A 24,077-nucleotide genomic window follows, 5' to 3' on the forward strand; every position below is an offset into this window, starting at 1 on the left:
TTCCTTTCTTTCTTGTATCCAAACACATAAAAAAGAATTCTTTTTCTTTTTCTTTTTCCTTTCTCTTTCTCTTCCCTTCCTCTTTTCTTTTCTTTTCCCTTTCCATAGCTACAACCAAACACAATGTAAGAAGAAAAAGATTCACACCTGTTCAACCCAATCCCAATGCTATATTCTCCATCAACCAGTACGTGCATGAGGAGAAATTATAAGATCCTCATAGTGGACAAATGATGTGGTCCACCATTCTAGTAAAAGACTCTCATCTGTTCAAAATTACTGACTCAGAAATTTTTTTAAAACAGAAACCGATTATTGACTCGGCAATTTTAAACAAGTGTGAATTGTTTAGTGGAATGGTAGACAAGTGACGTGATCCACTATGAGAACTGTATAATTTCTTGTGCATGAGGTTTCTTTAGGGAATTGCCAGTTTTGGAAGTTTCAAAATCTTGCATGGAAATTTTTTTTTTGGATTATGAGAATATTTGAGTGTTAAATACTTATTTATTAGACATAACACACTACTTGCTAAGAGAAATGGCATGCAATAGTTTTTGCCTATTTGGAATTTACTTGAACGTGTCGGTTTGATTTATTCTAGTTGGCTATTGTTTTTTAGGTTATTTGGTGAGTCCTATTGGCAAACTAAGTGGAAATAGAAGGTGAGAATTAAAGTAATCTAGGTAATTGTTCAGGCCCCAAATTTTTATTACAGTTAAGTAAATTAAGAGCACAATTAATGCAGAACATACGTGATTAACCAAATTAATTAAGCATAGCTACTTACAATTTCATAGATAGACATATTAAAGTTATAAAATCAGCAATTGACAATAAGGAAAGAGAAGCAAATCCAAAATAACACAAGATGTGTTATTGAAGAGTAAAACTAGAGTTTTTGGCAAAAAAACCTCTCTGCGGCTCGACCACTGAATGATCCACTAAAATGAATAGTTGTGGTACCTATGTTACAACAAAGACCTTCCAAGCCTATGCTACCAAAGTACTTGAACCCTCCAAGTCCCAGTTCAAAACCGACTTCTAGGAGTCATTTTTACAATCTAGCAATTTGGATCCCACAACCAAGCTTAGTTGCACCTTCAAGCCTCCAAGGCTGAAATGGGCAATCTCCTATGTTTTCTAGCAATCAAAACACTCAACACTCAAGTATGGTGATGTTTGTGATTGGGGTGATCTTCTCTCCAGGTTTTGGTTATAATGAGAGAGAAGAGTGTAAAGATTTATTGGTGTTTGGTTCTCACAAGTATAGGCTCATTCTCTCAAATCTCGATCAGGTGGGTGTTTCACTGTAAGAAATATAAAATTCTACTTTATCTACAATTATATTAGCAAAAGTTTCAAATAATTTAAAATAAATTTAATATTTATTTTTATTGTATTTTTTGTTCATAAAAAATGACTCAATATATGTATGTATGTATTATATGTTGTAACATTAATATGTTTTATATTATGACCAACTAATTATTAATAAAAAAAATTTCAAAAAAAAATATTATTAATAAATTTTTGAATCTTTTGATTTATTTACATATATCTTTTTAATTAAACCATGTAATGCATATGTAATGCATGAGCCTTTAACTAGTCTATATCTATATATATTAAAAGCCAAAACTTAGAGAAAATCTAATTAGATTTCAATTGAATTCTCAACTTTGCACCAAGTGTCTTATCTAATTTATAAATTTTGTGCCAAGTGAATTATTAAGTTTAAAATCGAAGGGTCCAAATCCAATTAGATTCTAAATTGGATTTCATTGGAGTCCAATTTTGGGCAATTTGTCCATCTATTTTTTTTAATTTTTGTGGTAAGTGAATTATTAAGTGCAAAAATCGAAGAACATAAATCCTATAAACTTCTAAATTATATATATATATATATATATATACCATACATAGAACAATGACACATTTTTTGCCATGTATTAAAAATAAATATCCACTACAAGTTTGTTTAAATACTTCATCATTTTTTTTTTCCTTTTTTTTCTCAGTTTTTTTTTTCTTTTTAAAATAGGTAAAGAAATTTCTTTTGTCCCCTACTCAACTATTTCGATTTTCGTTGTTCTTACTTATTTACTAGTGAAAAGACTAAAGAGAAAAAATTAGTCACTATTCTAAAAACCTTTACCGGTTGTTGACTATAAAAGCCATTTATCGTGAAAGCTAAATTAAATTGAAGGATTGTTCTACTCAGCCTTAATTTTAGTGAATATCTCACCTCATTTTTTTATTCCTTATCCAAAACCATATTTCTTCTAGAAAATGGCTTATAATTAGCTGAAAGTGGAATAGACAATGGTCTTTAGACTAAATTGAATCTCCTCCCCCATAATTAAGGGTCGAAGGCTGAGCCCATGTGTTAAATTCATAGTCATATAGGTGTGAAAGTCGAATTCTCCCATCAAAAAATTTAAAAATTAAAAAAAATTATTAAAAAAAAAAAAAAGGAAGAAGAAGAAGAAGAAGAAGAAGAAAGAAACACAAATAAAAAGCAGCGGACTTCATTTTAATTTTCTCCTGCAGCCGGCATAGGGTTCAATATCAGTGATTGAGTATGTGAACTAGCTTAGTATATATATATATGCGTGTGTGTGTGTGTGTGACAGTGTGAATTTATTTTATCTTAAGCTTTTATTGATCACAATGAAGGGCTTGCAGTTTCTTCTAAGGGTTGCATTGTCCAGCCTCCTGAGGCTAAAATTCTAGTACAATATGTATCTCACTTAAGTTGTTTCCATCTTGGAATCAATCATGAACCCTCCATAAACATATATATCAAGTAGTATCACTAACTAAAGGATGCATATATGGAATGGTATTGCTTAGTCATGTAACTGTCATTGACATAAATAATTTCACAGACGACAATGAAGTTCAGTTTATTGAGTGGACTATAAGCCCTGGGTACACTAGTAGTCAACAGTCCCCTCAAGATACCCGTGTCTGCAAAAGGGGGAAAGATATACAACAGGTCTTTGGGTTCAAAAGGGCAACAGGTCTGGACCTCAGACACCTGTGTCAAATGCTGCGACGTCTATAACTATAATCTTATATATTGTTTTTCAATCGATCCAACTTGCAAGTGGTTAAGTCTGAAGTGATATGTATCCAAAGTATACTAGGAGTCTAGGAAAGAAGGATCCAACCAAGTGGGGAAAAAAAAAAAAAAAAAAAAAGCTCACCTCTAATCCCTGATTTCCCAGTTTGAGTAATGGGATTTGGATCTAGGGCTTCAAATTCAGCTTGTCATCCTTTGTTAAAAAACCACCGTTTGCTTAGCCCCTAACTCAAGACGCTATCACACTAATCCTATTTTACCTAAGAAAGTCTATAGATGCAAAAAATTGCAGGTTTACCAATGTGACAGATTGTTGGTGGTAGGTAAAATGTAATGTTAATGATATGTCCAAATGATAACCAATAAATGCTTATTAACTTGAATCCTGTGAAATTGTTTGTGTATGTCATTACTTAATTTATCCTTAGGTAAGCTACTTGTGTTCTTTGTAATAGTACCCTCACTTTGAAAGAAAGTATACCACATATCAGCAATATGTAACCTCCCTCTCACAATAGGAGGGGTCATCTGACTCTATGATTGTGGCAGTCAAACACTGTTTTGGTAAGCTAGCTAGCCAACTATGTCTAACTCAAAAGTTACACTCATATTGTGAGTAGTGAATAATTTCTTTTAGTGGAAAATTTATAAATGAAAAATATATATAGGCTTAAAATTTTGGGAACATGGTATAACACATATCGGTCAATGATGACTTCAAATAGAATACAATGGAGAAAAGAAAGCATATGATCATTCCTAGTTAATTTGTGGTGTGTGCATGTCTTCCCAAATAGGGCTGGCCCTAGGCCAAGGCCTAAGGCCCCCTAAAATAGAAAGGCCCTCAAATTAAAATGGGGCCAATAATTTTTTTTTTCTTCTTCTAATTAAAAAAGGAGTGTAAAACTTGCACATTTTTTTATCATATAGGTCTTATAAATTGATATGTCCGATCATAAAAAATAATTCAATATTCATTTTTTTTTCTTAAAATGTCATATCAGTTTATAAGTTTTTTATAGTAAAATTTGTAGTACTTTAGCATCTTCTTCACACAAAAATTATGAATTAATAGAAATACAATGCAATCACCAATTCACCATTAAGTGAATGAAAAATGCTAAAACTAATACAAATTTTATGACAAAAACTTACAAACTAATCAAACAATATAATAAATGAATGTTTTGAATAACTTTTATTTATTAATGACTCGTCGGTTTGTAAAACCTACATAGCAAGTATCACTATCTCACTTTGGATGAATTAATCTTATTAATCAGAAAGAATTAATAATATATTTGAAATAAAAAAAATTAAATATAAAAAATAAAATAAATAACATTTAAGTGATATTTAGATATAAAAATGCCTCTTTAAAATTTTTGCCTTAGGCCTCAAACTATCTTGGGCCAACCCTGTTCCTAAAAATAATTCATCCTTGGCAGTAGCCCATTTGTTCACTTCTGCCCAATTATTCAAAAGGCAAAGATTAGGTCATGTGCATAGAAGCACTTGATACATGCAATGTCCTTAATAAAAAACACTTTGTGTTTATTATGTTTTTTTTTTTTTTTAGTCAAGAGTATTGTAATTTAACTTACAAAAACATTTAGGATTTAAGTTTTTTCATTTTGATTGTAACAATCAAATTACCATCTCATTATTTTTATTGATTTTTTTTTTTTTGGGTAAATATGATAGCTCCAAAGCCCGAAAGTCTACTAACATATTAGCGAAGAGGTTAAGTGCAAAACATTAGATTCTATATGAAATAATAATAATAATAATAATAATAGATTTAGAATATGATTTTTTTTCTCATGTTTAGTTGTTTTGACAAAAAAGTCATAAAAAATTAAATATATGCAAATTCACTATAATTAACCTTAATCATTTAGATTTACTAACTCCTTTTAATGACATGTAATATATGTGTGGGCCAACATTGTAGTATTTATTCCATGTAAATGAAAAAATTACTAATATGATAAATACATATATGTTGTTGTATTGATTATTTTAAATGGTGTAAACTATTTAAGTATAATGAAATTTTGATGTCATTTTTTAAAGATTTATATGAGAAGAAATTGATTTGAAATATAGTATTCTTACTCAAATTTAGTAGTTTTTGCTACAATTGAAACAAAGTCCAAAAAAAGAGAAAAAAAATGTAATAACACGCAATTAAGAATGTAAATAAAATAATTGAAAATTTTATTTTATGAAACAATTATTGCATTCTTGAGTAGGTAAGAAACATGTCTATCTATATCAATAACTATATCATACACTTTTAAATTTGTAAACACATATAGTATATTTTCTTTATATTTTGTCTATAAAATAAGAGATTAAATATTTACAAAAAATATATATATATATATTGAAATATTGGAGGAAATTAATAACACATGGAGTTGTGATTAAGAAACTAGGAAAGATTGAGAATATCCAATGGCTGCAATTACAATAACAATCAATTAACTTAGCTACACATAAATAATAATTAATATCTTGAGTGAGACAATGTATTCGAGCAATTAACATCTTTAATTGTGAAAGAAAGGAAAATAAAGTGAAGATGAGCGAGTATATGGTCCTAATGGTTTATTCAATATAGTTGATGCAAATTACTAATTTGACACCAGTTGAGCAAGAATTTCTATTGTTTGAAGAGTGGAAATATTAAAATTTAGTTGAAAACAAACAAGAAGAGGAGGGTCCCAGTTTAAACTCAACTAGGAAACATCCACACACCATGGTACTAAGTGTAAAGTTTTTTTGCAAGTCAACCCAATTCAGAATGTTGTGGACCAATACTCACATCTTGGTCATATGAGTCAAGAATTGAAGCAATCAAAATGATATAGTCGCTCATTTTTTGATTTCTTGGTACTTCTTTCTTTTTGGTGGTATTAACAAAATCTTTCATCGTGCATAGTGTCAACTATGAGACCGAGTACTTCGAGTCGTAAATTTTCTAAATCCTTGTTCAATTGCTTAAACTCATCAACATCGGATGCATTCAAACTACAAAGACGAAAACAGGAAAACAAAAATTAAGCCATATAATAGCAAGGAAAAGAAAGAACTAAGAAGAAAGAGAATGATTGGGAGAGAAGGAAAGATTCACACACTTTTTGAGTCCAAGCCCAGGTTCCTCTTGGGCATCTCCATCTGCTAGTGTGTGCACAGGTTCCTCTTGGGCATCTCCATCTGCTAGTGTGTGCACCAGGTTCCTTGGGCATCTCCAGTTTTGGTTTTGGAAGATTCGGCATCTTCCATGGGTTTTCCATGAACGGAGTGTTTACTGCTATTTGATTTTTGTGATGGTATTTTATTTTTATAACAAAATTTGAGTATTAAATACCTTATTGCACTACTTGCAGTAATTGGGCCAAGATATTATCGGGTCCCATATTAATAAAATTTTAATGACTTTTTATTTATTTTTAGAAGATAATTTAAGATGTGACATTGCACTAGTGTTTTTTTAACCATTATATCGGATGGAACTTGTTATAAAATTTATATTTTAAAAATTTCACCGTTGAATTACATGTTCTATATGTTCTTAACAAGCATGTCAATTTTCATATCAATTGGATGATATTTACCATTTAATCCATAAACTCATTTTTTACACATTATTTTAAACTACAAAAACTTGAATTTAAAAAATTGATAGATGACATGACTATTAATCTTTGATCACCATAAAATTTTTCTTTTTTTTTTGAGAAACTATTCAAAATAAAATTTGTTATTTGACATTTATGACCCTATTTTTAAATGAAATTACCTTTTATTAATAAGGGTACTTTTGAACAACATAAAAGTTCAATTGAAGGAGGGGAATATATATATATATATATATATATATATATATATATATATTCATACTTATTGGATTAAATTCATAATTTTCTAATAAATTAAACTTTTAAGACAATTGTGAGTTCTAGTTAGCTCAACTAGTAAAGTCCCTGATGGTTGTATAAGAGATCTGGAGTTCAATCCCCACCTACACCAAAAACTGATTAGTGTCTTGATCTGATGATAAAGAAATTACAACATTTATCCTCACCTAATCACCTTCCATTGCATGGCAGTACAATTAATGGTGTTTAGTTCTCACAAGTGTAGGCTCATTCTCTCAACTCTCAGGTGGGTGTGTTTCATTGTATTAATCTTAGATCACCTTAAAAATTTTATTTTATTTTTAGAAACTATTCAAAATAAAATTTGTTATTTGACATTTATGACCCTATTTTTAAATGAAGTTACCTTTTATTAATGAGGGTACTTTTGAACAACATAAAAGTTTAGTTGAAGGAGGGGAATATATATATATATATAGTTATTGGATTAAATTCATAATTTTTTAATAAATTAAACTTTTAAAACAATTGTGAGTTCTAGTTAACTCAACTAGTAAAGTCTTTGATGGTTGTATAAGTAATCTAGGGTTCAATCCCTACCTACACCAAAAACTGATTGGTATCTTGATCTGATAATAAAGAGATTACAACATTTATCCTCACCTAATCACCTTCCATTGCATGGCAGTACAATTAATGGTGTTTGGTTCTCACAAGTGTAGGCTCATTCTCTCAACTCTCAGGTGGGTGTGTTTAATTGTATAAATAGTGGCAAATGATGGGTACTTATATTAGGAAGAGGCTAGGAGTCTGGACTTGCATTTTTTAAACAGGGCCTTAGTTAAGATTTAAAAAAAAAAAAAAATAGGCAAGTCCTATAGCCGCGTGTTTTAAACGCGGCCATAGCTAATACGGCTTGGGCCGTGTTTAAAACGCGGCTTTAGACCGCAACTATGGCCCCGTTTTTTAAACGGGGCTTTTGTTGTTGTATTTAAGCCCTGTTTTTCAAAAACAGGGCATTAGTCCATCTGGGCCACGTTTTTACAAACGCAGCCCAAAAAATGCGGCCTAATACCCCCGCATTTTTTAGTGTTAACTCATTTCTAGTTGTACGAGCAATTCAAGGGTGTTAAGTTGAATTAAAGGGGTCGAGCATGAAAAGAGTCCTGGCTGCTTTTTAAAGAACTACCACATGTCAAATTTAATGGGACAAATTTGAATTGGTGAGTGTGAATTTCATTCTCCAAATACAACGAAGCAAATATATATATATATATATCATTTATTTTTGTTATGCTATTATTGAACCACATCAACAGCCATATCATTTACCAATTTTCAACATTCTCTCTTAATTTTAACTTCTTCATTTTTTTCCTTATGAATTTACCAACTTATTATTATACTTTCTTAAACTTTTCCCTTTTTATCTCCCATTACTATCTACCTTAATATAATTTTTTCTCTAACCTTTTATCTTCTGTTTTTCTTTTTTTTGGATTTTCTTATTCCCTTTCTCTTACTATAAATTTACAATTCTCTCTCATTCTACACAATTCTCTCTCCCATTCTATACGTAAATTTTCCTAACATAAAAAGTTATTTCTCTCTCTTTTTCTGTCAATTTTTTTCTTCATTTTTGGGTGAATTTTTTTGAAAAAGTTTTCTTGCATCTCTACTTTAGGTTAGTTATTTTTTGTATTATTTGGAACTCTACTTTGGGTTGATTTATCCAACCTAAATTAATGCATTTCAAGTTTTCACCCACCAAAAAAAAAAAAAAAGGGTTGATGATTAAGTTGTGTTTTTTAGTTGTTATCTATTTTATTCTCTTTGATTTCATGATGTTATCCTATTTTATTATAAGAATATAATATTATTTTATTTCATAACATAACATGATTTGGATAATTTGGTATTTATTACTATATTTTTATTTTTACTTTTTTTCTTCTTGTACTATTTTCTATAAATTTCTTATTATTCTCTCTCTCTCTCTCTCTCTCTCTCTCTCTCTCTCTCTCTCTCTCTCTAGATTTTTTATTCTTTCTTGCACGACTGAAAACCAGCTAAGTCCAACCCAAAAGTCACACTTATATTGTCTTTTACTAAGTGAGATAATAATAATAAAACAAAAATATATACTCTCTTAAAATTTTGGGAATATGATATAACACATATCGGGCAATGATGACTTCAAATATAATACAATGGAGGAAAAGAAAACATATGGTCAATCCTAGTTATTTTGTGGCGTGTGCATGTCTTCCCAAATATAATTCATCCTTGGTAATAGCCCGTTTGTTCACTTTTGCCCAATTATTCAAAATGTAAAGATTGGATCCAGTGCATAGAAGCACTAGACACGCACCATGTCCTTAATAAAAAACACACTTGTATTTATTAATTTTTTTTTTTTTTAGTCAAGAGTATTGTAACTTAACTAATAAAGAAATTTAGGATTCAAGTTTTCCATTCTGATTGTAACAATCAAATTACCATCGCATTATTTTTATTGATTTGTTTTTGGTAAATATGATAGCTCCAAAACCGAGAGTCTACTGACATATTAGCTAAGAGGTTAAGTGCAAAACATTAGATTTTATATGAAATAATAATTGTAAGCGCCAAAAAAAGTTTGTGCGCTGGCCCACTTAAAGTAATGGATTGAATTTGTCAAACTTGGCCCAAACCAATAGAATTTGTAAGAGATGGGATAGAACAACAAGCATGGGTTCTGCCCGAGAGCAATTTTTGGGAAAAATCCAGTTTATATTCAAAATTGGATGAGCAAACAACTTTACACGAGGGCTCCCAAAGAGGCAAGATTTTCCAAAAAGAATCCCTCTCCTCCTCTTTTCTCTCCTCAGTCTTCTATTTCTTCCTTTTTCTAAAAAAAAATCCCCCCCCCTTCTTATGCCCTTACCCCTCCTTATATAGCTCTTCCTCATCGTATCTTCTCCATCCATCTCTACCTGATCTTCATCCCTCTCCAACACCTGTCACCTTTTGCATCTGAAGTAGGTGGCGGCAATAGCTTGCGTAGCTATGGCCAACACTGTTTAGATCAATTTCTCATTAATGCGGCTGATAAAGCTGGTGTATACCATTTAATGTGGATGTGACAGGCAGCTCCAACCTGGAGGTTCCTTCTCTGCCACTGACTTCTACCTTCTTCAATTTGTAGCCCCCTCCGTAGAATACCATAAGACACTTTGGCGGATCCATCTCCTTCCTCGAGCGTCATTGCTCCTTGAGCCCGTGTTTAGTGTTGTGCCCAAATTAATGCCTCAACCTTTCCTATTCCTCTTCGGACCTCGGCCCAGTGTTTCGACCCTACAACTTCCTCCTCGGTCCTCAGGCACCCACAATAATAATAATGATTGATTTAGAATATGATTTTTTTTTTTCTCATGTTTAGTTGCTTTGACAAAAAAAAAAAAAAAAAAAAAAGTCATAAAAAATTAAATATTTGCAAATTCACTACAACTAATCTTAATCATTTAGATTTATTAACTCCTTTTAATGACATGTAATATATGTGTGGGGCCAACATTGTAGTATTTATTCTATGTAAATGAAAAAATTACTAATATGATAAATACATAAATTTTGTTGTATTGATTATTTTAAATGGTGTATTAACTATTTAAGTATAATGAAATTTTGATGTCATTTTTTAAAGTTTATATGAGAAACAATTGATTTGAAATATGATATTTTTACTCAAATTTAGATGTTTTTGCAACAATTGGAACAAAGCCCAACAAAAGAGAATTTTTTTTTTTTTTTTTTAATAACTTTCAATCAAGAATGTAAAAAAAAAAAAAAAATTGAAAGATACTTACATTTTTATTTTATGGAACAACATTTGCATTCTTGAGTAGGCAAGAAACATGTATATCTATACCAGCAACTATATCATACCATTTTTAAATTTAGAAATACATATAGTATGATCAAAACATTACACCACTCTTTTTGTCTTTATATTTTGTCCATAAAATAAAATATTAAATATTAAAAGATTTACAAAGAAAATTATTGAGATATTGGAGGAAATTAATACATGTGGGGTTCTGATTAAGAAAATAAGAAAGATTGAGAATATACTAGATAAATATCTGCCAGAATTTCCATTATTTGAAAAGTCTGAAGGGGAAGATGAAAATTTGGTTGAAAACAATGAGCATCTATCAATTCCCTAGGGAGGGATGGGAATGCCAATGAGTGCACCAGGTTCCTCCTAGGCATCTCCAGTTTTTGAAGATTCAACATCTTTCATGGGTTTGCCATGACCAGCTAGTAGGAGTGTTTACTACTATTTGATTTTTGTGTTAGTATTTTTTTTTTAAAGCGAAATTTGAGGGTTCAGTGCTTATATACCTCATTGCACTATTTGCAATAATTGGGCCAGGATATTATCGAGTGTCATATTAATAAAACTTTAATAACTTTTTGTTTATTTTTAGAAGATAATTCAATAACTTAATGATATTAGATGTGACTCTTTGTTGAATATCAACAGGAGAATCAGGAAGGGTGGGATAGGGAAAGATCTTATATTGTTTGATAACCGGATTCCATAAGACAAATCCATGGAAGCCAACGAATAAACCACCTAAGCAGATTATGCCATTGATGCAAGCACATATGTAATGTCGTGGGCTGATCATAGTTATGCTCTCTCGAATATCCACTTGTTCTCCGTCAAGATGAGGGTGCAAGGACATGACAAAACTTGGGGATTAAGTCTGAAGAGAAAACTTGGATTTGTTTGAAAAGAAAGATAACAGTGGTGTTTTTCAATGAATCTTTAGCTTTGAAGAAAATTGGACCATGACTTTTTTACACACTTGAAATGTATCACAGATTTCACTAGAAATCAAGTCTTGCAGTAACCCCTCCATGTTTGATTGATTCATTGATTGGTGAAACTCCAAATTACTTAGTTTATTATTATATTATGAAAGGTTTGACTTTGTATTATTCTTACTTGGGTAGGAAAAGAATTCTACTCATGACCGACTTTTTGTTCTACTATTTTTTGTTTTATTTTAGCCAATCAAGATCCACACTAATGTTATAGAGTTCTACTAGGATATATATTAGAATGTTTACGACAAACACTTCACAAAATTGCCTTGTCAGCTATAATTTTATTAAACATTTGTCGCTAACCCATGCGATGCACAAGGTTAAAAATATGAGTTTAAAATGAAAAAATAAGAAAGTTCAAAATAAAGGTTCAAATTAAAATTTGGTCAAAAAATACAATTAGTTTTTATTTCTTTAAAATTGAACCTAAAAACATAATCGAACATATGCTACAACAATGAAAATTTCAATTTCATTGCCAGTAGTCTCAATTTCATATTGCTACTACGCCAAATTCTTTTTTATTGGTGCATACTTAAAAGCATAACATATTGCATACTTAAAAGCGTAACATATTATAAAAACCTCTTGCCCAATTGACATTTAGCCATAAAAGCAAACAGCCCCAAAAAAATATGCAACTACTTCACACTCCTGGCTTTACTATTCTTGGAACCAAATGCTTACTAAACTTCCAATCTTGTATAGCAAATTGTTGGACACCCTGAATATTTTTATTATCAGATAATAATTTTCACAAATACTACTACAGGCCATTGAAAAGAAGAAAAAAAATTATGAAGCAATACTAACTACTAAAGCTAACATAGTTATGTTTGAGGGAGCATTTCAATATGCATAATGCAAATCAAACTAAACCCTCTAGAAAAATCACTACTATAATACTATAATAAATGCATGTCCTCCCATTCCTCTTGGAAGCCAATAGTAGTTGCAAGAGTCATTAAGATTGCTCAATACCATGAGATCACCAGCACATTCCAGCTGATTTTCAGTAGATGGTTTTAAGCAAAAGTCACATTTGCACCAAATCTAAGCAGAATAACTCACTGGCTTGATGAAAGAAAGTCCAAAACCTCAGCTGAAACTTTTTAACTACAAAGAGGCAAGTACTTTTAGCTTAAAAAAAAAATGCAATTCTAAAACTCTTCCCAATTTTTTTTTTTTTTAAAAGAATAAAAGAAAACATNTATATATTTATTTAGTATATTATTAAGCAATCCCAAAGTGGCCTTTGACTTTTTTTAAATCTTCCACATTTTTACACATCAGCATTATTTAAATAAATAAAAAATTCTGATTTTCTATTTTTAAAAACTGATAATTAAAATTTTAAAAAAAAAAAAACATAAATTCTGATTTTGTTTTCCACATCAACACTATTTTATTTTTAAAAAATAAATTAATTTATTTCTTTCAAGTTTCAGAATTTGTACCCGAACTCTTATGCGACTCCTCTCTTCTCTTTGGTTCTCTATTCTAGGACTCCTCTTTGGTTCTCTCTCTTTAGCTCTATCTCTAATTAACCTAAACTTAAAATGCAGACGATTTCTTTAACTTTAACAACAGCGACCAACAATCAACACCCCTCAATTTGTCACATCCTTTGATGGAATCCATGAGTACCCAAAAACCAGACAACCATTGTGGAGTCAATCTCCCACTAAAAAAACCCAAAATCTCTAATTATAAAAAACCAACTTTAGTTGCCATCTAGCCATAGCTGGACTTCACTCCAACCTTCACTTGAAGCCCAGTGCTGGATCTGTCCAGATATGTCAGTGTGCTGCTGCAATAGCATATCCTTCTCTCTTTCTATGTTTATTTTGAAATTTAAAAATAACTGAGTCTACTACTGTGTTCGTATAACTGGAGTCTACTAGACTTTTGACAGTTGAGTAAATATATTTTGTGGTTTATAGATTACATGTAGTTTTGGTGGGTTTTAACTATTACATTGAATATTGGAAATCAATGGTTTAAAAAATATGTAACTTTTATAGAGTTACATCAAGTGTAACTTGAATCTGTCTCATATATATAGTTATTGGATTAAATTCATAATTTTCTAATAAATTAAACTTTTAGGATAATTGATAATTTATAATGATATCAAAGTTTAAGATGATCATAAATTTAAATCATATCTCTACTTTAACTCTCATTTAAAAAATTAAAATTCAGATTTATTGAATCACACTTATTTTAAAATATTAATTAAGTGATTATTTTAACCCAAAATACAGATTATGGTGATCTATAATTTTATGCGTTATAATTTCTATTGCGGCTGTAGATGGGCAAGGATTTGTGTTGCTATGGATGTAACCTTTTGAAACACAACCGGATCAAGTAAGGGCCAAGTTGTGTCTGTCCGAAATAGGCTAAACCATCCACATTTTATAGCTGTAATTTTGAAGTCTATCAAGACACATTACATACCTATTCTAAAAGGCAATTTTATAAAGAATGTGATAACCATGGCACAATAAATTGATTTCATATTTGGCAACACAACTATTGTGTTCCAAGATTACAACATTTATCCTCCGGTAAGTACCATAAATATGTACTTTCTTTTCTCACATGAACTATGAGTCCTACTAATTAAATTTATGATAGGACCTACAATTTATGTGAGAAGTAAGAGAACACATTTATGGTACTCCCAGAGTATTCAATAATTTTCCTTTATTCTCACCTAATCACCTTCCATTGCATGGCAGTACAATTAATGTTATCACCACACGAGGCAAAACAAACATCAAAATTTATACTAGGACTCTATGGAAGAAAAACATATCTGCGGAGGCTATGGAAGGAGTATTACAACTGTTTGTATGCAATCTTTTATGGATAGCCTAATTCAAACCTTTGGGTTAGCACACATGGAATGATTGTAGCTATGCTCTTCATACATTAAAATTGGGGAACATGATAATACAGGGTCATGATCAGACACTAGTAACTGGGTTACAACTTACAAGGCCTGGCTGTCATGTCATGTATAGAGAGGAAGCTACTTATTTCATTGTGTCCACTTTAATGGTATTTGGCTCTCACAAGTGGGCTCATTCTCTCAACTCTCATGTGGGTGGGTTTCACTGTATAAATAGTGGGAAATGATAGGTATTTATATTAGGAAGAGGCTGGAAGCGTGGAACAGTAGGTGATCTAATTGACTCATTACTCATTTCTATTTAGCACGAGCAATTCGATGGTGTGAAATTGACAGGGGCCGTGAAAAGAGTCCCAGCTACAATCATTTACCAATTTCCAACATTCTCTATTAATTTTAACTTTTTTTTTTCTTATTAATTTATCAACTTATTATTCTACTTTCTCAAACTTTTCCCCTCCCTTTACATTTTCATGTATGCAACTGTTATGTCAACATTAACTACTATTGTAGTACGTGGGTTACACACACAGTCGCACTTATATTGTCATATTGTCTTTTAGTGAGTGGAAATTTTCTTTTAGTGAAAAATAATAAAACGAAAAAAAATATATATATATATATGTATACTCTTAAATTTTAGAAACATGATATAACACATCAGGCAATGATGACTTCAAATATAATACAATGAAGGAAAAAGAAAACATATAGTCAATCCTCCCTAATTTGTTAAGAATTCATAATTGACCCAAAATTTTAGGACTAAGACTTCATTGTTGTTGTTGCCTGTTGGTCAAGGAAGATGTGTCGCTCCCCATGAACAAAACAAAGATAGGGTTCAAAAATGCCCAACCACCACACCATCCCAGAATCTCTCCATTGCTAGTGCTGCCACCCTATGACCATCACTATTATCACCACCTCTTAGTAAGACCCTTACTGGAACCACCGTGGCTAGTACTACTATCTGTAACCATAATCATTGGATAAAGAATACAACTACTTCGACTTGTAGAATAAGATATTACCATAACAAAAGATAGCATACATTTACATAGTGAACAGAAAATGACTGCTTGCGGCTCTACCCTCGAAAAAAGAGAAATTCCTAAGGACGGTAAAATGATTCTTGACATTACAAAATTGATCAGGTGAGTGTCAACTCATACCATTTAGAAAAGTGGATTCTCCAAGCAGCATCTCCAGAAATAGACAGTAAAAACCTTCACTGTCCACAAAGCCAGCCCAAATCGAGCAAAATGCCGGACTGTATGAGGCTGACAAGTTGGTTCCCCCTTTCCCTTCTTTGATGTTTGGCAAAGTGACTATCTAAGTAGGGCTCTCTATTTAATTGCCAATACCATCTGATTGTTCAAATTCAGCATTCTTGAGCATCTGCAGTGCAATCAACTTATTATCCATTAGTGTACAACTTTCAGCTAATCATCTACCAAAACGTTATGTCTTATAGTTGATCAACATAAAAAGAGAAATTTCAATAAAGGGAGAGGATTTGCTGCAACCCTGTATACAGCAATTGCTGCATATAGGGTAAGGTGGCAGCCAAAGAGAAGTGACAAGTGTGGGTCATGTGCAATGCACATGACCAGCTTACCCATGATTTGCTGTCACTTCTCTTTGGCTGCCACCTTACCCTATATGCAGCAATTGCTGCATACAAGGTTGCAGCAAATCCTCTCTCAAAAATAAATCACAGGGCTTGTGTCACAATAATACTATTTCTGAGTGGCCTGTGGATCATCTACACATCCCATCTATCTGTTCTGTTGACCTTATTTTTTGGTTGATAAGCTCTAAAAGTTGCATAAGGAAGTTATGCTTATTACAAGCCAAGAAACAGGCAGGGAAGATCTATGCAGCTTACCTTTGTCATTGAGATCAACAGCAAGACCAGCACTCTTTGGCTGATTGTTGCTAGAGTTACTCAAGGCTGGTGGCAGTCCATGCTGGGGTGGAGAGCCAGTGCTACTCCGGCTTGAATTTCCATTTGGGGTGTTTGTCCTCGCTTGAGGGTTCAAATACATCTCCAAGCTTGAAGAAGGCAGTCCCGTACTTTTCTTGCTCTTTAATCTTCCCCTTAAAGAATGCAAGCAGAAAAATAAGGAAAATGATTTGTGATGGGATTGAAGGCTTGAAACGAATTTCAGCATTCAAAGACACAAGGTGATCAATGTCATGCAATTATGGACAATTTATTCACACTAGTTACCTGTCTTTCCGCTTTTCAAGATATCTCTGCAGCGAGACTTTTCGGTTTGCCTGACCCTCTACATCTTAAGAAAGACCACCAAAAGTTTAAAGGCAAATAAATAACTAATAAGTCTCATACATTGTAAGGCAGGAGAGCTTCTTTAAAATATTAAGCCTCTGAAATATTATTATCGATCTCCCATAGCATGCACAGATGTCTCATAAAGGCACAGCTTCTATTTGCTTTAAAATTTATATGTAAAAGTATCATATCTAGGTCTGTTGATTATTGAAAAATTAGAGGTGGAATGAAGTAGAATGCTTTAAACTGCAGCACTGTGACATACAGTACAAAGCAGGGAAGATTGTGTGGGCATGGAATGAACAAAGGGATGGTAATTGTGAATTCAGTCATGGAAGAAATGGAGGTGGAGGCTAACAGTTTGTGGCTGCAAAGATAGTTTTAGAGATGGTGCCTTACAATGCTGAGGTGACTGAGGACTAAAGCATTAGTGGTTAACTGATTATATATATACACGCATGTGTGTCGTTTTCCATGTCACTTGTTAGTTATGATGCTAAGTTGGACCAAGGAAACATGATTTTATTGCTGTATCTTGCTTATTGTTTTCGAAAGTGTAAAATACTCTGTAAATGGTTTTAGTTTAATACAAAAAACAGCACCAGCCTCCTCTTAAAGGGACTTAAAAGAGTCACCATTGGCCTTGTGGTCCAATAAACCTGTGATGCACTCATGAAGCCCATCATAGGAGGGTATTGGTTTCAGGAAGAGAAAGGCTCCTCCTCAATTTTGTGCCAAAGCCCTCTCAGGCAGCAATGAAGAGTAATAAACTTGGCCTAGGGATCTTAACAAGTTCTAGAGAAAACCCCTAAAATATGTTTCATATTTCAGATAAGTAATAAATTTGATCGAAGAAGAGAAACTACCTCAAGTATAGATGAAGTGGTTTAAAAATTACAAAGTGAGATCTACAAACAAAAAGAAAGAGAATCAAGAAATCTTCAACAACCACTAAATTATTTATTTTTTAAAGATTGGATTGCAGTTCAGAAAATATTCTTTACAGAATGGCCTTCTTAGACTTGGCAAATGGTCCCAAATTTTTTTTTTTTTTGGATATATTCCATTAGAGCATGCAAGTGTTTAGTAATTAGCTATATATCACCAAAACCACGTATATCCTTGCCTGCCATAATATTTATACAATAATAATTTCTTCGTGTAACAACTATTAACATCTATATATAATTTTTTCACCCTAAATGAGGACCATCACAATTATATGCAAACTATATCATGCTATAACAATGCAAGCAAACCAAAGTTTCTTACCAGGGTCACGAGTAATGTTCCCTTTCTCCCTATACTGCTGAGAATATTCTGTCATCTTCTCTGTGGAATCAACCAAAATCATCAGTTACCTAGCTATCAATTGCTCAAAAGTTACTGTTTTTTTACATTGTTAATTTCAATATTATCAATTGTAAAAGAGTTTGAACTATCACAATATTCACAGCCAGAAACATTCATCTCCTGTCAGCATTGCCAAATTGACTTATTAGCAATCGCTCAAAACTCAATGAATGTTGAGGCAGTATTTTGAAAAACAATTAAACGAAGATCCAGGAAATTCATTTAGAAAGCTCTAGGTTGCCCCATTTTGTGTGCCATTGGCATTGGAGTAATGCATAGTATAAAAAAATGCAATGAACAAAACTAGTACAGCACGCCTATATCACAGAAAATAACTTTCCTCCAGACAATGACAACTATTAAGATTGATTTTAAAAGCAAGGGAATTTATGATAGTGATGCTATCCATTTCCAAATATGAAAGAGGATGATGCCATTACCATTCCCTGGATTTACTTCTCTATTTAGCATAGTTTCAAGTACAGCTGAAAGCAACCCTGAGGTAAGATAATCCATAGCATTCTAAAATTACAGCATCCAGAGAGTAGGCTAGCCCAAAAGTTTACCCGTTTGCATCATCTGCGAGATTGTGGTACTAGGAGGAATAAGGTGATCTTTATCATTTAGGGCTGGTAAAGTGTATGGAAAGGACCAAAGACCTCCAGGTCTACCAATTGTATCATCCTGAGGCAAATGAACTGGACTTGATGCTAGGTTCATGATTGCCTGTGCCTGCAAATCCAGATATTTCTGTATTGGATCGCCAATATGCTTCTAGAGTGTATCCAAGCAAAGAGAGAGTTAATTACCTTATCAGGGGGCACTCCCTCATACACGTTCACCTTGCCACAGTAGAAAATTGTCATTTGACCCACTGCTCCATTTGTTGCACATGGACTCCTGTGGGTACATTTTCCAAATACCTTTTTCTTAAAACTTATATAAAAATTAACAAAAGGAAATTAATTAGAATGAAATGTGGACTGAATTGTGCTGGTTAATATAAACTATTTACATGTTATTTTTCTTTCTCAAAAAGTAGCCATAGAATCTGCATTTGTTAAATAAAACTAAATATATAGTTTTGTTTTTTTTTTTTTTTTTTTTTTTTATTAATAATAATCCTCACACTACTATAATAATAATTAAATTTAATCATATCCCACTACTAATTATAAAATATAAAATAAAAACATTATTAATATATAGAAAGTAGTAGTAGGCGGTATAGTTTACAGTTTTAAAGAGTTGAAGAGAGAGTTTAAAGAGAAGTTGAGGTAGGTAAGTAGCGGAAAATACGGAGAGAAAGGGAGGACAAAAGTGGAAATAGGGGGAAAGAAAAGAGAGCAAAAAAAAGGAACCTTTGTCTTTGAGGTATTTGCGGCAATCTTCTCGGGTGAGCTGAGAAATGTCTTCCTCAGTCAGCTGCTTTAGGGGTTTCTCCAGTATAGACCNGGAGAAACTAAATATATAGTTAAATCATCAAAGTTAAGTGATCAAGAAAAATACATTCCAACGGTGCAAAGCAATGCTCACAATTACATGCTATTCATCAAGTGCAAAACAACTTGATTTCTGGACTGGTGTTTCCACATCTGCCAGATCATCAACATGTGACTTTAAACTGCCATCAATTTCATAAATTTAGTTTAAAATAAAATAGATTTTTTTTTTTTTTTAAAAGACGAAAAAGAAGGGGGGAAAAAACTATATCCTTTACTTGTCCTGAAACTCAGCAACAGAGAAAAAAGCATTGGTTCTTTCTCAAAGGTTCACCTGTTGACAGGCTATTTGATGAGCAGACACTGTTGCAATTTACAACAGAATACAGGAGAAGAATAAAGAAGATGAGAAGGAAATATAAAGTTCTTAGACATACAAGCTCTGGGGGGTGGAAAATATTGTGAAACCCAACCCCATCTTTGACCTTAAAAGAAAATGTGAAATAAAGGAATTTAATCATTATGTGGAATCAAAAGCTTGTTTTTGCTGATTATGAACCATTTTCTAGAATAAATATTAACAAGTAAAGCCAAAATATGGTTTTCAGATAAGGAATTGAAAATGGGGTGAGATATTGCCCTACTCACAATGTTTCACTAAAATTAATTCAGACTGAGAGTAGAACAGTGCATTCAAAATAATATAAGCTTTCATGATACAAAGGTTTTTAGTAAACAAACTGAAAAATGTTCTGACAACAAGCCACAGAGTTTCACTTTTGGTTAAGTCCCCCTCATACAATTGCTTGCAGCCTTGCATTGAATGGTACATAAACTAATCAACAGATAACAGTTCTATATCATTGTGTTCTACACACAGACATGCACAAAAATTGCCATTTCATTGCATAGTAGGGATGCATGCTGATAAGGCCATAGGAAATAATCAAGTATGTAGTCAGTAATTAATACAGATAAGTTAATAAAAATGGGGCGATGAAACTGGTGCTATTATTAGGAAGTTCGTCCATTCAATGACCTATCAGCACCTAAAGTTATATTTCCCTGCAAACAGTTTTTGAATGAAAACTTAAGTAGCCGCATTGTAGGGCCTATTTCGGAAGTAGATGGCCACAAGAATGCCAGTGTCACGACTGGTGCAGCCAAATACACAGAACTCTCCTTTGGGCTGGCGACATGGTAGTTGAGTTTATTTGAATTTCATCAATATTCTACTTTCTATCAGTTTAGGCCCAAAACTTAAGATGCATCACTATCTTGTCCATTGACAGGGCGAAAACAAGACATCTGATATATATCCAACTAAGTTCCCACCCTACATGGTAAGGAAACTCCTATTCCAGGAACTTTGGCTTCATCATACCCCACACTGAACACCAACCATATTGTAGTTCCAAATAAGCTGGTCTTCATTATCAACAAACAAGCTTATAGAATTCAGAATCAGCATATCTGTGTTGATAGGGTTCAATCTTTATTGAGCTCCTATTCAAAACCAAGACCCCTCTTATTGTTTCTAACTCCCCACATTCAGCTACCATCTTGTTAATTTTAAACAAAGATAGAATTTTCCTCCAAATGAGTATCCACGAGTACTTTTAGTCACATGACATACATAATACTAGTAATGTGACTTGTTTAATTGATTTAATCAGTCATAAGATTTAATAAAAGTGAATGGTCTCATGACCTTGGATTGATGGCACCATCAGTTCACTAACTCACTAAGCATACACATTGCGGCCGAAACGGAACAAAATTTCACAACAATGTAAACCTGTAGCTCTAATCAAACAAATTCCTAGCAAATCCAAATAGCTAATTGATGCGGTAAGTTAAGTGAAACATATATAATAATGAAAAATAAATAATAAAAAAATAAGACCTTGGACTAATGGCATTGTTATCAGTGTCGACACAGGGTGGCTCTCCTGAAGGACCCAATTTCGGAGGATCCATTCTCCCATGTAGCTCTTCCGCCGACACCGAAACCTGGACATCCGGACTTGGTTCCTCAACCGAATCAACCGAATTCGAAGGCACCTGAACACACATAAGCCCAATTATTCAACAACATTGTCACATTATTCCCAAAAAAATAAAAAAATTTACAGACATTCCAAAAGTCAGCGCATTTTCAACATTAGAGTCAAAAACAAATAAACAAAACAACTAACTAGAGTTGAAGAGAGAGTTTAAAGAGAAGTTGAGGTAGGTAAGTAGCGGAAAATACGGAGAGAAAGGGAGGACAAAAGTGGAAATAGGGGGAAAGAAAAGAGAGCAAAAAAAAGGAACCTTTGTCTTTGAGGTATTTGCGGCAATCTTCTCGGGTGAGCTGAGAAATGTCTTCCTCAGTCAGCTGCTTTAGGGGTTTCTCCAGTATAGACCCGTAAGTCGTCGTGGCGGCGTTCATCGCTTCTGATTCGCCGCCGCTACCAACTGATCTGACCACTCACTCGCTCGCTCCCTAATTTTTTTTTTTTTTTTTTTTGAAAGGGGTTTAATAAAAATAAAAATAAAAATGGTTACTCTGTTTAGTGAGTGAGTGAGTGAGTGAGAGTCTGTGTGTGTAAAAATAAAATGTGAGTGTGCGAGACAGAGTGAAGAGGTGAAGTGTGAAGTGTGAGGTTATTGTTTTTGTTTAAGAGAGAGAGAGAGAGAGAGAGAGTGGCCGCGGCGTGTGAGTCTGTCTGTCTCCTCTTTGCTAGGGGCTCTTTAGAAGCTAGAATGCACCCTAGACTGCCACGTATGCTGCTCCTCTCTATTATATCATCAACTTAAACTTAATTAAACTTTCTCTCTCTTTCTCTTTACACTTTACTGTTCCTCTTTTTCTTCTTTTTTTATAATCAATCATCATACATTTTTTTAATCATATTTCTTAATGTTTTTTTTATTTTTTGTCCAAAATAAATATCTGGTCCTGTGGTCTGCACCACATGAATAAGAATAATAGAAAGAACGATAGAAAGCCTTTTTTTTTTTCTTTTAAACAAAAAAGAGAAATGTTAACGGGAATCCTTCGAGCACTAGCTAATAATTTATTTAAATAAAATTTTTATAAAAAATTAAAAAAAATAATTAATATTTTAACAATTTTTTTCATTTTTCATAAAAGTGATATCAAAATTTTTTTAAAATGAATTATTAACGAGTGCCTGTTAGCATGACCCAAACAAAAATTAATTAATTAATGTCTGTAATGAATACCTAAATAAGTGAGTTTAAACTTATAGCGTCTGCTCTTGATTTATCATCAAATTAAAATATCAATCAATTTTTTGTGTAAATAGAGATTGAACCTAAAATCTCTTATACAACCATCAGAAACTTTACCAGTTGAACTAACTAAAAATCACACTGCTATTGTTTGTTGTTTTCACATATACCATTACTTTCTTTCTATTAATTATAGTCAGTCACATAAAAAAATTGTGGCAATTTTTTTTTTTTTTGTGATATTAGACTTTTTTGCAAAATTATTCCTATTTCTATTTTATTAGAAGATGAAATACTATAAAGAATTAAAATCACCACTAGTGTAAACTTATTAGAAAGCGAGTCTAATTGAATATTGTACAATATCATCTGTCTAAAGTGGAACCAGCAAGTGTTGTACACTCTGAATAAGCTTCCTCCGACCACGCCTTTTTTTTTTTTTAATGTTAAAAAATGAAAGAGACTATTGTAGGGGCCTTTTTGCGAACTGTGCGTTGAGCCGGGCTACCTTCTACGGTAATAGGCCCGAGTATTCTGAATAGAAAAGTTGAGACCGGTCCAACTGTAACTCAATTTGGGTCAGCTTGTGCACAAACTAGACCTCATTTGCCAAGAGTGTACTTATGGCAGACAAAGCTATTTTAAATGAGTTACGGTAAACAAATATAATAACAACAAAGATAACAGAATATAGTGACTTTTTCTTAATGAAAAATGACCAAGTAATCCCTATTTATGACAATCACAGTGATGACAATGACTTTTACAAAAGAAAATAAATGAGTAAATGATAATATGAGTTAATCAAGAATAAATATCAAGTCAAGTTTGGTCCGTAAAAACAAAGACCAAAGAGGAAGAACGCCTCCTCTCAATGTAACTAATCTCTCAGGAAAGATCCTGTCATAGGTATTAATAACTTTGAGGGAATCAGACCTAAATGGTTAGTGCCCAAAGAAATCCTTTTTTGTTT

General features: G+C 32.4%; 1 protein-coding gene across 1 annotated transcript; it reads right to left on the minus strand.

The window, feature by feature from the left end:
* Positions 1 to 15,785: 15,785 nt before the first annotated feature.
* Positions 15,786 to 22,626, minus strand: LOC112012406 (protein TIFY 4B). The gene is made up of 8 exons (XM_065767901.1): positions 22,181 to 22,626; positions 21,771 to 21,951; positions 19,232 to 19,322; positions 18,989 to 19,154; positions 18,342 to 18,401; positions 17,007 to 17,070; positions 16,662 to 16,873; positions 15,786 to 16,171 (listed from the first exon to the last, which is right to left on the minus strand). The coding sequence occupies exons 1-8, from the start codon at positions 22,296 to 22,298 to the stop codon at positions 16,155 to 16,157; spliced, it is 909 nt and encodes a 302-aa protein (XP_065623973.1). The 5' UTR covers positions 22,299 to 22,626; the 3' UTR covers positions 15,786 to 16,154.
* Positions 22,627 to 24,077: the final 1,451 nt, after the last annotated feature.

Source organism: Quercus suber, unplaced genomic scaffold, assembly GCF_002906115.3.
Source record: "Quercus suber isolate HL8 unplaced genomic scaffold, Cork oak 2.0 scaffold_859, whole genome shotgun sequence".
Taxonomy (NCBI): Eukaryota; Viridiplantae; Streptophyta; class Magnoliopsida; order Fagales; family Fagaceae; genus Quercus; species Quercus suber.

What these genes read in the sequence shown, in the direction of transcription:
- LOC112012406 (XM_065767901.1), bottom strand. Translation starts at nt 22,298, where the DNA reads ATGAACGCCGCCACGACGACTTACGGGTCTATACTGGAGAAACCCCTA. An exon ending in CTCGCAGATGATGCAAACGG is followed by an intron (nt 18,402 to 18,988) that starts GTAAACTTTTGG and finishes TTGATTCCACAG; the next exon opens with AGAAGATGACAGAATATTCT. An exon ending in CTTGAAAAGCGGAAAGACAG is followed by an intron (nt 16,874 to 17,006) that starts GTAACTAGTGTG and finishes GCATTCTTTAAG; the next exon opens with GGGAAGATTAAAGAGCAAGA.